This window comes from Phasianus colchicus, chromosome 1, assembly GCF_987193195.1.
Source record: "Phasianus colchicus chromosome 1, bPhaCol1.hap1.1, whole genome shotgun sequence".
Taxonomy (NCBI): domain Eukaryota; kingdom Metazoa; phylum Chordata; class Aves; order Galliformes; family Phasianidae; genus Phasianus; species Phasianus colchicus.
The window spans coordinates 190,103,655-190,122,260 of record NC_143436.1 but is presented as its reverse complement, the minus strand read 5'-3'; the positions used below and the strand labels follow the sequence as shown (position 1 = coordinate 190,122,260).

General features: G+C 43.8%; 1 protein-coding gene across 2 annotated transcripts in view; it reads right to left on the bottom strand.

Moving 5' to 3' along the window:
• Positions 1-3,672, bottom strand: part of ME3 (malic enzyme 3) — a 116,043-nt gene extending 112,371 nt beyond the window's left edge. Inside the window, exons 1-2 of one of the 2 annotated variants that reach the window (XM_090134079.1) lie at positions 3,518-3,672; positions 3,154-3,351 (exon numbers count right to left, since the gene is read on the bottom strand). In XM_090134079.1, coding sequence (XP_089990205.1) covers positions 3,154-3,351; positions 3,518-3,657 — 338 coding nt within the window. In that variant the 5' untranslated portion in view covers positions 3,658-3,672. Of the gene's footprint in view, positions 1-3,153; positions 3,448-3,517 lie in introns of those variants that run through there. The other variant, XM_031612448.2, reaches the window with a different exon arrangement.
• Positions 3,673-18,606: the final 14,934 nt, after the last annotated feature.

Genomic DNA, 18,606 nt, shown 5'->3' with positions numbered 1-18,606 from the left:
AAACCCAGAAACCAAACAGAAACCCAGCCACAAATAAGAAGACCACAATGAAAACAGCGATCAATGTTTGGTCTCCTCTAAACTTTGCTGAAATACAGACTCCTGAAAAAAGAGGACAGTCTCTAAACTCTGCCCATCTCACACTCTTACACTGTAAAACATGAGCAGATGGGAAGTCGACAAATGCCAGGAGTCACACAGCCACTCGAAATCCAGTGGGTAAATGTCTACTGAGACTGCTAGCCAGCCAACAGGAAACTTTAGTTGTAAGAATATAACTATCTGGGTTTAGAGAAAATATTTGAAGGAAGAATCTGCCTTGATTTGACCTTGCCAACAGGCATTTCAGATGCGCTGCCCTTGTACCAGTTGCTAATTTTGTCTAACTGCAATCATTTCACTAATCCAGCTAATTTTAGGTTGATTTCATCCATGTGCAAGGCTGTATCATCTCATCTCAGCTGCAATGGCAAATTACTGACACCACATCAAAGAACCCTCGATTTGCATAATTCTGATCCTCGCAAAGCTGAAGGACAAACCAACCTTCTGCATCTCAATGATGTGCTACAGTAGATTTCAGCTCTGCTGCAGAAACCCACAGCAATTCTTCAGAAAGTTTCATTCTTACAGCTGCAGACTGGTAATTCTGTTTCGATCATTCATTATGATGCCTTCACAGTGCACAGTGCATAAAAAAATGCAAAGTGGATAAGATGTGTCTCATCTTTCCTCTTAGGATCTGAGTGCTAAGTTAACTCTCCTCAATGCTGTAGACAGGCTTGTGTCCCAATAGGTCACAATGGGTACTGCTGCCCTGGCAGCAGGTCTCTTACATAGATACAGCCAAAGCTTTCAGCAAATGCTCTGGAACCAACATGCACTTGGATCCCCACAGCATGGGCCCACCAGTTCTCTGTGGCTGACGTTTTAAAAAATGTTTAGCATTTCCAATTTTGCAGGGTTCAAAGGCAGGAAAGGAACTACTTTATGAGACACTTGATTAAAACCTGTGACAAGATCTTCCTTCTGTTATTTCTGTGGCTGTTTTGTCAGCTGAGAACAACTGCTATTGCCTCTTAGGACCACAGTCACCCTGAGAAGAACACTGAGAACTCCCAAGACCTGCCCTTGGATCACGTGGGCTGTAATAGTCCAAAACAGAGGAAGAGCAGTATTGGAGTTATACAGAAACATGCAGTATGTTTATCAGCACAGAGGAAGCATAGATGCTTCTGTCTTCCCAGAATCTTCCTACTACCACGTGATTTAAGCTACATGACTTTCTTGCAAAGTATTGCAAAGAAAGTCTGAGACATAACCGATAATTGAACCAAGTCCCAGGGATGGAACCCAGTCATGCCTTAACTGAAAGTCAATTTTGTATTCTAAATTTCCCCCAAAGCATCCTAGTCATGAAAGATCTTATCCAGAACGCACAGATTGGCCAAACAATCCAAGAACAGGAGAAAGCCATTTGCTATCTCTGCTTACTATAGTGCTTGTATCCCTTACATCACAAATCCAATTAACTACAGAGTAAACAATGAGCAAAGAAAAAAAATAACTGCAAACTTATGTCCATCAGCAGTTTTTCCTTTTTCCTTCTCAGGTAGGTTTGGAAAACAGATGAGCTTCTCAGAAGACAGCTTCCTTTTACAGGTATTGAGGGTACCAGAGAGGACCTGGCAGCAGTGACTTCAACGTCTAAACAAAAGCAGCTTTGACATAGCAGTCAAGGAAAAGCTTGGATCTCTTACCATAGATGTCAGCCACATCCCTTCTCACTAGAATGCTCTGAAGATGACATATTGATGACTATCTGGCCTGTACTGACAGAGGAACATAACATAAACAGCAAATGTCCAGGTGGGAGAAACAGAGCGCACCAGAATTTATTTTACCTCCAACTGACGTAGTTTTCTTTCCTTCTTCCACACAGACCAAAATTCCAGTTAAAGAAAAAGACTGCCTTTCAGTGATGGGATGAATGCTTAGAAAGGCACAAAATGAAAGATTTTTTTCTTCCTTGGAAGTCAGATCAATTTAAGAAATGTGATAGATCCCCATAGTTACATGTTATCATTTTATTATATTGAGAAATAGTCAAAGTGTTAATGTTTCAGTTCAAGCTGTTACATATAATGCCACTAGAAACATTAGTTATGTTATTCTCAACTACCATTGTATGATGAAGGCAAACGCTGAAGAAAAAGCTCTCCAAACCATGTAAGCAACAATAATTCATCAACATTAAGAGCCAGTTGGCAATTCCTCTTCTCTTCAGCCTTGCAGACATTTATTGTCTAATAATTCAAACAGACTGCCTATAAAGTAGTTCCATATCCAATGAAATCCTGTGTCATTGTGCACCTCTGTCCTCTGGGCATGCTGCAATGGCACTTGGAGATGCCAACTACACAAAATAGAAGTTGTAATCCAGTCTACAGCCCAGAGGATGACACAGGAGGCAGATCAGTAGTCACAGCCCCATCAACTATCTGTAGATTTGAAATACTGAAATATACTATGCTGGTATTGGGTTTTTAGGAGAAGTGCTCTCTTCTGACCCTTTCTCCCTTCGTTCACTGAGTGACTGGAACAAATACTGAAGGCACCTCTGGCCAACCCAAGCTCTTCCAGCACTACAACCACCACCACAGCAGCAGTGGGTGGATGGAAGCGGGGCGATCAGCTACAAAGGACAAAGTCAACACCAAACCAGGAGGCAACCCCTTGCAACTCACCTTGAGCTCTGTCCAGTTTGTCAGGCTGCGAGAGAGAGGTCCTCCCACCTCCCTTGAGCATTTCCCAAGGGCTGGGCGTTGGGGATGGACGCAGATGGAAATACGGATGGGTCAGGGCATCCACTACACAAACCTTCTGCCCACAGCCCACCGTGACATCCCTACAAATAGCCACCAGCACATCGCGTGGAGTATCTCAAGTTGGAAAGGACCCACAGGCATCACTGAGCCCATCCAATGGGGACGGGGATTGGGACCACCCCAAATCCACCCCTCCATCTGATAGAGTGTCCAAAACCCCTCGAGCTCCGGCAGCTCGGCGCCGTGCCCACCGCCCTGCGGCAGTCTTTCCCTCACCCCGCCGCCATCACCCAGCGTATCCAGGGCGGCGTGAAGCGGCACCTACCTTGTTGAGGTGGGGGTTCCTGGTGATGTCGTAGCCTCGCTTTTTGACGGCCAAGGCCTCGCGGCGGACAGCCGGACTCCCTCCCGCCGGGCTGCCGCCGCTCCGTGCGGCGCTGAGCAGCAGCAGCCTCCTGCCGGCCCCGGCCGCCCGCAGCAGCCGCCCCGCCGCCCCGCCGCACAGCGGCCCCATGGCTCGGACCTGCGGATGGGGACGCGGCGTCAGCGGGCACGGGGAGGAGGGCGCGGCCACAGGGCGGGCCCCACGCCCGGCCCGGCCCGGCCCAGCGATGCCCCCGCTGAAGCGAAAGGAAACCCAGGAAGCAGATCCCGGCCCGACCCCTCGGCGGCCGCCCCTCCTCCGTTACCTGTTAAGGGCTCGGCCGGCGGCGGGGGAGGAACGGGGATGCCCGCCTGGGCCCCGCCTCCACCGGCTGCCTGAGGAACAGGGGCCGGCCGGCGCCAAAGAATGCACGCGTGGAAGGACATCATCGTCCCGCACGTTCATTTCTCTGACGTTATCCCCAGATGTACCTGCGAGTCAGGCCTTTGAGAACAGCGTTTTCTGAGGAGTTCACAGACCTCTCGCCCGCACCAAGCTGAAGAATGAAGTTCTCTCTCCTTTTGGGTTTGCGTATTCTCCATTAGTCTTAATAAAGAGCATCATAAGAAAAAACCCAGACCCATCATGCGAAGGCCCCACAGACCTCGCTCCCTTATATCACCCATCTTATGCCATGAGCTGAGATACCCAAACCTATTTCAGCTCCCAGAACCTCCTGTATGGGCATTCCTGAAACACCCAGGCATCACTGTGTTGGCAGAAGCATCAAAAACATAGGAAAAAGCAGAAGATAAAAATGGATCTTAGTAGCTAAGACAGGCAGAAATGAAGCAGACACTTAACTGTGTCAGCTCTTCCAAAAATGAGTTCTTTTATCTTTTAAAATGGTAGTCTCATAATCACTACTGCTCAATCCTGTCTTCGTGTAGATGCTGCTCCCATATTTGTGGCCCTATTGGGAATCTCAGGCTGGCTTTAGGTGGAGGACACTCCATATTCTCTTTCCATTTGTGTTTACAGAATCGTAGAACTGTTAATATTGGAAAAGACCACAAAGACCATCTGGTTCAACCATCAACCCATCCCCACCATGCCTGCTGACCACATCCCTCAGTGCCACATCTCCATGGTTCTTGAACACCTCCAGATATGGTGACTCCACCTCCTTGGGCAGCCTGTGCCAATGCCTCTCCACTCTTTCTGAGAAGAAATTTTTCCTAATATCCAACCTGAACCTCCCCTGGCAACAACATTATGCTGTTGGCAACAACATTATGTTACGTTGGCCTTTAGCTCTTGACCTAAATATGTGCATCACTGAGGCTAGATTCTCGATCTACAAACGCAAGATGGAATTTGCCACTATTGTTATTATCATTATCATTTGCACAGCTATAAATTAGACATTACTGTGATAATCTGAAATCGTGAGGAACAATTTTGATGAAAGCAAAGTCAGTGTCGCTCCAGTTCTTTGAAGCTTTTCTACTCATAACAGCCAGGACAGCACCACATAGGTCTTAGCCAACCCAAGTCCTAGAGAGTTATCCCCTGTCCTGCTACAGATTTGCAATAAATTTTGCAATATCTTTGTAGTAGTTGTGGGTGTGGGTGTAGCAAACAGTGCTGCTTGTAGGAGAGTCTATAACGCTGTATCTCTTACATCTTGAGACCATCCTAGTGAGCAAGGATAACAAAGAGGAGAAAGTGCCCTGAACGATTTGCAGAAGTGGGCCACTGAGAAGGAGGAGAAGGTGCCAGACTGAGAACAAGGATAGGCAGCTGCCCTCAGGCTCAGAGAAAATGGATTTGCAGTGCCTTGGAGAATCTAGAAGAGCTCTTTCAACCAAATTCTACAATCTAGGGCTTTCTAGAAAAAAAAAAATACATCACTAATAACATTTAGAAGAGAAGAAAAGCAACTCACTTTGACCGTTTTGTGAAATACTGTGTGCCTCTTCCTGGAAAAAAAACAGCCCACCATTTTGTGTTTAAGATCTCCAAGAGAAGGACTGGACTTTGTATATGTCTAAATACTACCACAAACTGGTTTATACTACATGCAGAAGGTCTGCTTGTGGTCCATCAGCCCCGCTATGAACTCCAGAAAGAGCACCAGTGAGTCTGTTTAACCTGGTTCATTTGCTCTTGCATCGTGAATTGTCAGGAGTCAAACCCACCGTGAATGACGGCATTATGAAGAGAGCTGGAGGTGATGCGTGTGCTTTGTTGCTGCCTCTTTCATTCACCGACTGATACAGAGACAGGATTTCCACCTCCTGCTATGGAGAATGGAGAGGGAAAGAGAATTTCAGGGCTGGGTAAGTTCTCTTGTTCTGATGCTGTAACTGGATGGGATAAATAATTGCAAGGATTTCAGACCTGCAATGAACTCCGTTTCCAACCTGCTGGAAACACAGAAAGCTATAAAACACCAAATATTCAGTATGAATATGATCTTGTGAAAAGAACTTTTTTTTTTTTTACAATTACGTGTTTTTACTGAGGATGGTGATTGTTGTCACAGAACGTTTTCATTTCCACAGAAATAGTCCAATTTTTCAGTCCAGTTTTCAAAATAATCAAATTTGATTTATAAAAATAGGTTATAAGAAAGTGATTTATCGAAATGAGATTTTTAAAGAATCTTTTACAGTGTGAATTTCCTTTTGTGTTTGTGATTGACTACATACAATACATTCTTAAAAAAAAAAAAAACAAAAAAAAACAACCCAAACTTTCTGAATACATCTGAAATGTATTAAAATTTTAGATCGGCCCAAATAGGAATCATTTTTATTGGCTCTTTTGCAGAATAGATTGCTTACATTTATTCATCTGCAGTAAATACTGATGAAATAATACCTCTTGTTTTTGGAAAAGGGCAGGGAATTGCTGATTTCTGTACCTACAAACCATGCAATGTCCCAGTTCTCTAAACCTTCTGGTTGACACTACTTAATTTTGTATCAGAGGAGAACTAATAGCTATTAAAGTCAAGGTGTGAAAGCACAGCAGTACCCCAGGAGGCAGACACCAATAAGGAAAATAAATGTATGGTCCGTGCTTGCTTGATAAAAGCCAGGGAAGCTGTAGGAAAAGAAAACAAAACATGGAAAGGTCTTTCCCACGCCATGGGGTGCTGGGCAGTCGGACAGCTTTGGGCTGATTCAAAATGACTGTGGGAGATCTCATTTCCTGACACTGGACCTGAGTAAGTAGGGCACCTCATCAGGATGGGCTCCAGTTTTCTGATCACCAGAGGAATTTTATTCTGCTTCTTCACGTTCCCTAAGGTGCCTTCTCAGAATTAGGGAGCTACAGCTTGTTGTATGAGCATTGGCAGAGCACGAACTGCCCGTAAGCTAGCATACACTGAGCTTAACTGAATGAACTCACTATGATGGAAAGGATTGCAGATTTTTACTCAAAATAAATCAGCTCCTGCCTAATACTGTTCAGAAGCACAACAAAATAAAGAGCCTTCGTGTCTTGCACTGAAGGTTGTTGGACAAAAACTTGCCTGAGCAGTTCACTCAGTTTCTGTCTTGTGGCTCAGCTTCCACTACATCCATAGGACAGAGCTGCCACATAAACCTGGGCTTTGTACATCTATCTTCTGCCCACCAGTGCTGGATGGAGGGTCATGACAAAACCATAAAGCTGTGTGTGAACTGTCAGAAGAGACATTTTCTTGGCCCTGAATTGATAGAGTTATTATCTTGACTTGAAGAGTGCCTGGAGACATGTCAGGGCCTTACACAGTACGCTCTCAATACAGTTTACGTGCAGGAGGGAAAAGTGTAGGCAGGGAAATGGAGACATCACTTTCTCTGGGCTACACAAAAGGTCAAATGGGAAAAATGGGCATCCCCATACTCACAGCTGGCTAGCAGAAAGCAACGAGATGGGGAGGGAAGCAGGGCTGTGTCTTGGTGTCTCGTTTCTAAATGGACTACAGAAATAGCTGCCAATAGGGTCTCCCACTGCTGGCCTCTGAGGGGATAGGACAGGGGTTTTAGAAATGTTATTTTTAGCAAGCTCACAGCATTTTGTATGTTTATAGCCATGTAGACGCACATGCCATAGGAAACAAGAACATACATACATATAGGCTTCTGTCTCTTGCTACTGTATGGACCCTCTCACTTATTTCTTTTGTTTTATATTTTTCGCTTATACACCTCATGCAACAGGGATATATTGTTTCTTTACTAAAGTAAAAATAAGCCTTTCTCTGCAGCCACTGTCTCCCCACTGCCATGCACCAAGAAACTTCTCATTTTTACCTCCCGTTGGTTGACAACAGCCTTCAGACTGCTTTTTATCTTGGTGAGAAACGATCACATACACTGTGTTTCCAAAATTTACCTGGTGTGGCAAAACAAAGCTTGAATGTGATTTAGATGCTTTATTTCCACAGATACGCAGCGCTCACTGGCAGATGCACATGAATGCACTTTGTATAACATGAAGCCTCTCATGAATGCAAATTTGATTGAAGCGAGGGTTAAATTCCTGATTAAGAAACTAAAAAAAAAAAAGAAAAAGTTACAGAAAAGCTCTAAAAGCAATGAAATGCACACGTATTCAGCATTAAACTCATAGGATTTTATTTAAGCTATTTTTCAGCAGCAGGAAGGAAACAATGGTCTGTGGAATGGGATTCTATATACACTTAGGGACTTGCTTTTTTGCTACAGAATGCAATTGAATTTTCAAAGTGTGTTATAAGTGCTAATTTATTCCCCCAGTAATTTAAGAAATTTCTTTGTGCTGCAGCCTTGCATTTAGCAGTTTGACATCAAGAAGAATGCCAAGGAAATAAACTTCCTAACAGATGAATCTCTGCCATATAGAGAGGGACCATATAGCGTCTATTCTTCTACAGCATTATCTTTCCTCTCAGGAAATGAATTGTGCTGCAGCTATAAACTTACATTGTAGTGTTTTCCAAACCACATGCCTTGACAATTCTTGGCATTGTGCAGCTGGTTTGTTCCATTTTGCAGAGACTGTATGCTAGCTATTCATGCAGACTTTTCATTTAAATTCACTGTGACACAGGAAGGCTTTCCACAATAGGGGCTGTGAATTTGATCAAGACCTTTCCCTACTACAAACAGTGGCAAGAAAAACCAAGTGTAGTAGAAGATTCTGGAGCCCAACGGACAACAGATAGCTATGGTGAGCTCCTCATATATAAGGCAACATCATCTTCATCTGCTTTAGTATTCTTGTTCATGTTGCTGAATAAAACATATATAAAGATGCACATATAGAGAGAGTATCTGTAGTGTAATGCTTAGTATAGTAATGCTTATAGTAAAGTACATGCATTCTAGATTAACGTTTATTCAAGGCAGAAGTCCTGGGCTTGCTCAGCTTGGAGAAGAGAAGGCTCTGGAGAGACCTCATTGCAGCCGTCCTGTACTTAAAGGAGCTGATAAGCAGGAGGGGGACTGACTTTTTTACACAGTCTGATAGTGAGAGGACAAGGGGGAATTAACTCAAAGAAGGGAGATTTAAATGTTAGGAAGAAATTCTTTATTTGGTGGTGAGGCCTTGGCACTGCTGCCCAGAGAAGCTGTGGATGCCCCATCCCTGGAGGTGCTCAAGGCCAGGTTAGATGGGCCCTGGGCAGACTGAGCTGCTGGGGGGCAACCAGCCCAAGGCAAGGAAGGAGTATCAACTGGGTGAGCTTTAAGGTCCCTTTCAACCCAATAAATTCTATGATTCTAGGAAGTTATGGATTCAGTGTATGCGGCGTACACAGGGAGGCAAACTGGGTCAGTGGGGTTTGAAGGCTCTACGAGAATCATAGAAAGATAGAATCATAGAAAGAGAGAATCATAGAATGGTTGGGGTTGGAAGGGACCTTTAAGATCCACCCCCAGGGGATCTGGGGCAGGGACACCTCCCTCTAGACCAGGTTGTCTCACAGCCCCAACCAGCCTGGCCTTGAATGCTTCCAGAGAGGGGCATCATGCCAACCTTTCCCAGCTACAAGAGATTGTATACTTGATCATCAGTCTACAAGCATTCACATGTCATCTCCAGATGCAGCAGCCACAAAATCCTTCTGTTCACCTCTAACAAATACAAGACATCAGGTGACAGATCAATAGCCACAGATGATCCCAATTCCTGTATGGTTTTAAAAATCTTCAGTACTGCAGCCTGTCCCACAAGGTAAATTTCAAAATGTTTTTCTGGAATACTAACGTTTTCTTGTGTTAAGTCCATATCGTCTGATGAAAATTCCAGATGAAGGGACATGCACAGGCTTCTTGTTCATGGTCACATACTCAGACAGTGATGGAGCTGAGAACTAGATCCATATGTCCTGGCTGTCAGTCCCTTGCTCACTTGGTCATCTGTCACTGACTCTCTTTGTCACAGTTTATTTCCCTGGCTTTTGCTCTCATTATGTTATTCTTCAGTAGTGAGGGATTTATCTGTCATCAAGACAAAACCCATCTGCACTGTGCCTGTAAAGCCTTAATCAGACCTTCAGACGTCTTTCAAGGCTTTGATTGGTTCTAAATGATAATGATGATTTACACTTACACCTCTTAAAATGAAAAATGAACACGAAGATAAAGACACTTCAGTCAATAAATTCTCCTGTCTTGTTTAACATAAACGTTGGTGGTTTTTTTTTATTTCTGTTTTCTTGCCACCTTACCACTAATGGCCTGAGCATGGCATTAACCCTGCAATGCAAGTGCATGACCCTCAGTGTCTAAAATACCTGAAGAGAAATGGGCAGTACAGAAAGGAAAACACATCATTTCACATCTTGATTTCTAAGATCATCAGAATCAATTTACAGTGAAACATATTCTTATAACTTGGATTTATTTTCAACTTGAATTGTTTATAAGTGTAGGTTTTGATCTTCATCTTCTAGAAGGCATTAGAGGTTTTACAGTTAGCTTCAATAGGACTAGAATACTGCTGTGGTGCAGCAATACATTTTAGTCATTTTTAATGCAAAAATAGTTCTCAATACAGAGCAAAAATACATTTTTACATTAAGCATGGTGTAGTAGGTGGATAATCTTTTTCCTTAGAAGTCAGATTGCCATTTGAAGAAGCACAATTGACCTTGCATCTAGTAATGTGTCACAAGCCTGTCCTGATCCTTTATTTCTGCTGGAAAACTCTGTGCCACTGAAAGATTCCATTAACAATCTGGATTAATAAAAATGGTGCTGAGTGAGATTTTGCAACCCACAAAATGATGAAATATCCTGATAATGCCTTGTGATATTAAAGAAGTCAAGAATGCAATCGAAGACACAGACCATGAACAACAGCCATTACACAGGTTACTGAGGGGTAAAATGATTGTGCCAGCTGATCCATCCACATGCATCCCCAATCACTGCTGCTCTGACTTTAGAAAATTGCTATTTCTGAATACTACAAAATCAGAAAAAACCCCCACCAAATTGCATAGAGGATATATGTTCACCCTGCTCTCTGTGACCAGCAGTTGTCACCCCTTCCATTCCTAGAATGCAAGCTTTATGAATGCCAAGTGGAACATTTTCCACGTGCTATATTTATGTATGACTCTGTCCTCACCCCAATCCCAAAGATTATCTTCCTAACAGCCAAGCCTCTAACATGAACTCTAGTAAGAGGGATTTTAGAATCATGGAATCATAGATTGGCTTGGGTTGAAGAATCCTTAAAGACCATCCAGTTCCAACTCCACTGCCATGGGCCTGATTGCCACCCACTAGATCAGGCTGCCCAATGCCCCATCCAACCTGGCACGGAAAAATTCACCTCTTTGAGAATTTTCAGGCTCTTAGAGTAACTGGTGTCTGCATAGAATGAGGTTCTTTCAGGAATTCCCTTTAATTCAGCTGTCTACAGTATAATTATATCAGCTGTGTGATTAGCAATCAGCAGCTATAATGGAAAATGGCAGGCACCACCTCCTTGTAAAATCACCTGGATCAGCAAGCATGACACTTTTAAACTCTTTGGCCAGAGGTAAATGACTGCAGCCAATTTCTGTCAGAAAATAACAGTTCACAGAGGGCTGCAGACTCCTCCCTAACTCTCATGCACCCAGTTCGGTGCTGCAGACCTTCCTAGGGGTGTATTGATAAGAGACAGGGCTGATAAAGAAAGCAAACAAATGGAAAGTGAGAAGTGGCAGGAAAGGTCGGCAGCAGGGCAGGGCCTGCTGCTATCACTGGAGCTGGCTGCTGGCCTGCAAAACTACATGCAACCTCAGGCAGCATCAAGGCTTTGTGTCCTTTGCAGGGGTGAAAGAAAGAAGAGGCAAATTTCTTAGATTTTGGACCGTAAAAGCACACTCTTTATATAAGCACAGCAGAAAATGTTGGTTTTCTCGATAAACAACCATTTGGGGCGATACTTTTTCATTAAATACCCTTTTTTGGCAATGCAAAAGTCTGCAAAGCTTCCATCTGTTCTTCAAGTCTTCAGTCAGTTCTATAACCTCCATGGTAATCTTGCAAAAAACCTCTGGGGCTGATGTTAGGACACTTTCAGCCTCTTATGATTATTAAAATAAAAGAGGACAACCATTTCTGAAGTCAGCAGGCCTATAGTTTTGACTGATACGAATCACTTTGCTCTTCTCACACCAGCATTCCTCTTATTTACACGAGCAGAGGTTCTCTTTAACAGACTTGCATCACTGACTTGATTACTTTATTCCAACATAAAGCATTTTCCCTGAGTGTTTGTACTGAGAAATTTACATTTATTACAGAGACCAGGAAAACCAAAGATTAACACATTAAAAAACCACTTAATAAGAGAGTAGGAAATCTTCAGTGGATAAAAGCCAGCTAATGTAGGTAGTCTGCTGAGACATCTCTCAGATGTACTGGAAGAGGCTGGGGATAACAGGGCAACACACAGTCTGCATACATGACCCAGCCATAGGACTGGAGTGAAGGAATGTTAATCAATGTGATCGTTTACTAATCAGAACTGCTGCCTATCATTAAAAAGTCGGGGCCAGACAAGTTTCAGCTGAAGCTGGGCTTTGCCCTGAGGCTGCTGGGGATTGGGTGTGTGATCTCTTCTGCTGACTCTGCTCTGGGAAATGATTTTTTGGCAAAGGGGATGGACAGCTGGCTCTGGTAACATCTGAACTTCTGCAGCACATGTTGTCAGAGCTTGTGTCAGATCACACAGAGGGTTTTTTGTTTTTTTTTTTAATAAAACAGGGAGAGAAAACAGCAGTCGTAACACTGTACCAAACAGAGAGGAGGGCTTTTTTTTGGCAAAGAGAAATCCTTAAGGTCACAGTGGGGATTTCTGACATTGCAAAGGGGCTGTATAAATGAGAAGGCAAAAGCAGAGCAGCCATCACTTGCAGCTGTAATGTGCAGTGGCTGCCAGCACATCAGCACAGGCCAGAGGAGCCATGCAGAATCTTGAAGGCTTCCAGTGGTATTCTCAACCCAGTTAGAATGCTGCATGGGGAAATTAATGCTTTGTCAATTGCCATTTACTGTTTGGGAAAAGCATCGATTATTGTAAACGGTTCACTGTGCAAAATGGCTGATTGACATTAATGATGAACCTTCAAAGATGAACTAATTTGAGTAACTTATAGAATAGGAGGGAAGGATGCAGCAAAGCCAAGGACCATCCATAGGGAGCTATATTACCACCATTAACATCTATTGGCACAGGAATGCTGATGAATATGTTCATTTTCCAGGCCTGAGCAAGGCAATTTATCACAGTACAGTGAAATCTGCAAGCAGCAAAGACTGAAGGGAGTTCTTCTTCAACAAGGAGACACTCCCTTAGAATCTTAAGAACTCCATGGCCAAAGCTGATAGCAAAATAGATGTATCAACGATCACTGCAGTCAGTAGTATAGGGAATAGCTGGAAAAAAAGAGGGAGGCACAAATTGGACAGTTGGACTAGATGATCTTGGACATCTTTTCCAACCTTGGTGATTATATAATTCCACATACGTGTCAGCTCTAAAATCTGAACACCTGCTGAGGCCAAAACATTTTCATGGGAAAAATCATAGAATCACAAAGGGTGGAAAAGAGTACTGAGATCACCTAGTCCATCCATCAGTGCATCCCTGTCGTGCCCTCTGACCACATCCCCCAGGGCCACATCTCCATGGTTCTTGAACATTTCCAAGGATGGTTACTCCATCACTCCCTGGGCAGTCGGTGCCAATGCATCACCACTCTTTCTGGGAAGAAATTGTTCCTAATATACAACCTGAAATCACGCATCAAGAAGCAGTGTGTGGGTGGTGTGTCTATTCATATTATGCAGCATTGGATATTTCACTGAAACTGAGCTGTGAAGACAAGCACATCTGACAGATACGCTCCTCTTCTTTGGCAACTGATTAGCAGTGTCTATAAGGGCTCAGTACGCACCCAAGTGTTATGGGAACAAATTTGGAACAAACACGAGGAGAGTGATGTCATCTATCCCAAGACCAACTGTCACCTGTTCAAGTGTCAGTTTGCTGATGCAGTGTAATAAAATTTTGTGTGACAGAAGAAAATGAATGAATGACCTTTCCCAAAACTTGTGGTAGGTCTGGTGTGAGTGCCTTGCTCATTCTAGTTCTGAAACTGAGGCATGGAGAAGCTTGGTTACCTCTTGTGGAAGCTGTCTGCCTCCTTCAGTGCAGATTTAGATGCATCCAGTGCAGCTTTAGATAATTCCATGCAGGCAGAGAAGGGCCTCAGCCAACAGCCAACTCCCAAGCTGTGTCTCAAGCAGGGAAATCTTTGTAGCTGAAGAGTTAAATCAGGTAAAGGGTGAGGTGTATGTGTGTGTGCTGGAAGGAGGGTGGAAAAGATGACGACATGCATAAACAGAGTGCCTTTGGAGAACTGAATGTGCCATCACCTCTGCCATGACAGCCTGCATACCAGCAGCTGTCACTGGAGCACAGAGTAACACAGCTGGCTGCAGGGATGCTGCCTCCCTGACCCACTCAGACTCCCTGAAGCCTGCCTGCCCAGTGACACAAGCTCAGCTGCATTTTGGAGTTGCTGTGAGTCACCCAGCGACAGCTTCTGACTCACTGCTGAGCAATAGCTGAGGAATTAGGAGCTCTGGGGCTCGTGTGTCCATGGTCGCAGTGTTAGACGCAGCTGGTTTTCCTGGGAACCCTCCGAGTCATCCCTCTTTTTCGGTGTCTTTATTTATGAATGTATGGATTTATGTTTATTTATTTCCCATCAGGGTTCACGGACAGGGTGTTCCTGCTTTCCGGGTTATTTTGTTACCCTTGGGTGAAGAAGTGGACAAACACTGCAAGAAAATGGATTTTGTTCATTGTGGGAAAATGAGTGTGTATACAGGGGGAAAAAATGTGTTCCACATTCTCTCCACATGATGAATTTCAGATTCATGTGGAGATAAACCAAAAATACCCATGAAAGGGCATGGGTTTTTTGCATTTCATTTCCACGGGAGATTCCCAGAGTTGTTTGTTTGAAATAAACAGCATAAAAGGAGACCCTCTGCCCACTCTCTGATGGGAAGTAAATAATGGCTGGATCAGCATTTCCACTCTTAATTTTGCTTTTCATATGGTTTGTTTTAAAAATTTGCTCCAGACATGAACCTAACATGTAGTAATACTTTGCATTCAGGGAAGTCTTTCATCTGAGCAGTTCTAAGTGCTTTGAAAGTATTAGTCAATTAGGATTCCCAGCATCATGAGAAATGCAAGCATTCTTTCAAAGAGGAACTGAGTCATTCACAGTCACATACCATGATGACATTTTGCCCAGCAATATGACAGATCTCTGTTCATTAGTTTTGCTAATCATTTGAATCCATCACTATTTCCAAGCTCCACTTAAGGATGCTTTCTTATTTTTCATACTGTAAACAAATATGAAAAAATTATGTAGCTAAAAGTCTATATAGATAGATACAGCTTAATTATATAATAGTAACTAATAATAAAAAGGAACCTGTGGTCTGTAGAGTCATCCCAAACAATTGTAACAGATCTCATTAGTGAAACAGTAGGAGTCACCTGCTGTGATTTGCAGCAGGCTTATGGGTGTTGAACATCAAATATTAACAGCACACTACGGCTGCACTGCAGCAGAATTTAAAGCAGATCATGCAGATAGAAAAGAAATGTACAGAATTGTCCTTACCCCTGGCAGAACTGGCCATCCATCTTTTGACTACTGAGAGTCTGGGTGGGGCTCAGTTTGTGTAATTTAGGCAACTAACTTTAATTTCCAAAAGCTCATGTAACTCTTTCCCATTGTGGGCTGGGGTTCCTGTGGAGTCAATGAGGAGAGAGCTAGGGGATGGTGAATGTCTCCAGTGGAAAAAGTTCACAACACAACATGACAAAACTCCAGAAGTAAGACTTACCTTTATGGGACAAAGAAATGAGGGTAAAAAGTCTCAGTGCTTATTCTTCTTGTTCATTCTACTCCTGCTCGAATACAACAGTTGCTGAGATGCTTTGGCTGGGGCAAGGGAAGATTATCCAACCCAACTCTGCATGGTGGGACAGTGGGACTAAGCCTGTGTGCTCTGTGTAATATGAGAATGATCAATGAGGAACCGACTCAGAAGTGAATGCTGTCCTGTTCCAAGGCCAACAAACAGAGTGGAAGAGCAAAAACTGGGTGTTTGAGGTCCTAATCATCCCCCGAGTCCCAGAATTCATGAAGTTAAACCAACCTGGACATCAGTGCTCTAATATCCTACATGGATTGAAAAGGACCACGATGATCATCCAGTTTCAACCCTGTGCTGTGTGCAGGGTCGCCAACCAGCAGACCAGGCTGCCCAGAGCCACATCCAGCCTGGCCTTGAATGCCTCCAGGGATGGGGCATCCACAACCTCCTTGGGCAACCTGTTCCAGGTGAAAAACTTCCTCCTCATATCCAACCTAAACCTCTCCTGTCTCAGTTTATAACCATTCCCCCTTGTCCTATCACTATCCACCCTTGTAAACAGTCATACCCCTCCTGTTTATATGCTCCCTTGTGATGACACAACTTTGTCCAAAAAGTACTGGTGTTTCAATTTGCTTCCAATCCAATTAATTTAAACTTCTTATTGCATACTGTTGAAATGCCCCAAATCACTGTGATGTCAAAGTTTGCATACAAGCCAGATCCCTGGCCTTTATCAAGAGAACATGCATTTCAACTTAAACTGAGGAGAGACATGAGGAAGGAATATCCTCAATTGCTAACAAGAACAAACGGAGCGTTGGAAATACTGCAGAGCCATGTGCTACTGTAGTGGCTTGTATGGGGAGTGACAGCCCAACTATAAGTATGCTGATCACCAAAGCAGCTGCCAAAAAGAAAAACCAAACCCACAATATGATAATAAATACATATTGCAATTGGTTCTTTTACACAGTTTCTGGCATTTATAAGTGAACAATCTGAGGCACGTGAAACGATCCTGTTTGTGTTATCGGTGTGTTCCTCTCAGGGAGCTGCCTGTAAGCCAGTCTTTAACTTGAATCCAGGTTGGATATTAGGAAACATTTCTTCTTGCCGACTGTTGAAATGCCCCAAATTCAAGAAAGAGTGATGAGGCACTGGCATAGGCTGCCCAGGCAGGTGGTGGAGTCACTGTCCCTGGAGGTGTTCAAGAGCCGTGGAGATGTGGCACTGAGTTTAGTGGATGTGGTGGGGATGGGTTCACAGTTGGACAAGATGGTCTTAGTGGTTTTTTCTAACCTTAATGATAATGAAATTCTTGTTGCAGCCTCCTCTGCTTCCAGTTTTTCTTTTGGGGATCTCCACCATAACTAAACAGTGACTTTGTTAGAGTCTGTGCCAAAACAGAGGAGTTTCCCTTGCCCAGCCTACTACACTGAATCTGTTCAGATTTTTTGTAGGCTCTTGTGTGTCTGGATTCATCCAGAGCCACTGCTGGTGGCATAAACATCCTTGTGGTGGAGGGCATGGGGCATTCCCCAGTGCAATCAAGGGCAGATTGTTCAGCCCCTGTTGCTAAATAGCGCTCCCTTTAATCCCCAGAGGTGGATGACGTTCAGCATTTTACAATGTGGCAAATGCATCTGGCAATGCTCAGATATGGGTTATGAGAAAGGAACGTATTCAAACATATAAAGCTGCTCTGAGCAAGGTCAGAACAATTCACAATACGTCCTTTGGCTCAGCTTGCAGATCTTGTGCAAAATCTGTCTGCAGAAAATTGCGAGCACAACTAATAAAAAATTTAATGAGCCTTGACCAGCAAGAATAGTTTATTATGATTTGTTTTAGTAGTCCTTTCACTGCTCTTCCCTCATGCCAATAAATATCTGCCATTGCCTGCACACAAATATCTTTATGATGGAGGTGAATCATAAGGTGGAACAGGCACTACATGGGAAGTGTGTTTGTGTAGACACTGTGGGCAGATTTGGCAACACCCAGAGCAGTTGCCTTGATGTCATTTGTGTAAAAAGCTAATTTCAAAACACAACCTGATTTATAATGGCCTGTTCCTTTTTAAGACCAGTGCCAAAAGATTGGTTTGTTTTGCCTATTAACAAAGCTAATTTGTTTGTCTGCTGAAAGTCTCACTCAAACACTTGAGACTTACATAATCATAGAATTATGGAATGGTTTGGGTTGGGTCATCAAGCTCCAACCCCCTGCCATGGGCTGGTTGCCCCCCACCAGCTCAGGCTGCCCAGGGCCCATCCAACCTGGCCTTGAGCACCTCCAGGGATGGAGCACCCACAGCTTCACTGGGCAGCCTGTGCCAGTGCTGGGGAACTCAATAACAGGATACAGTCTCATCAGCACTGACTGAGGAGTTTTGCTAATGGTGAACTCCAACACTCCAGCTCTCCCATGGCAGCACATGCTTTGTCTTCAGGTGCTGGGGAAGGAGGCCGCTGCAGTCATCTCATGTTTCCATGAAGGACAAGCAGGCAATATGGTGGTTCCCAGGCAGATGCTCTGTGAATTTGTATCCCAAGCAGTCCCCATCAGACTCGGTCATGGTCTGAAGCCCCAGGCACTCACAGCAGCATCATAGGATTGCAAGGACTCTTTTGTGTGAGATGGTACATGATGATACAACATGTACAAACTTTTGGATGTTGACAGTGGGGTGGGAGCAACAGCCATGCCAGTGGGTGGGCTTTCAGAAGAGCTTTGAAGGAAGAAGAGGGAGGATTCTTGGAGTGTAGAAAGCCTAAATTGTCACTATGTGTGATTTTTCTTCTCTGAATAACAAAGTTGTGACCAGAGGATCTGCCCAGCCTGAGTCCCTGGGATACTGGATGGAGATGATGAATGACTACAAACAGCTGTAACATTGCTCTTAAATCCCCATTAATTATTCCTGTAGCAATTCTACTGTCTTCCTTACTTCCTTTAGCAG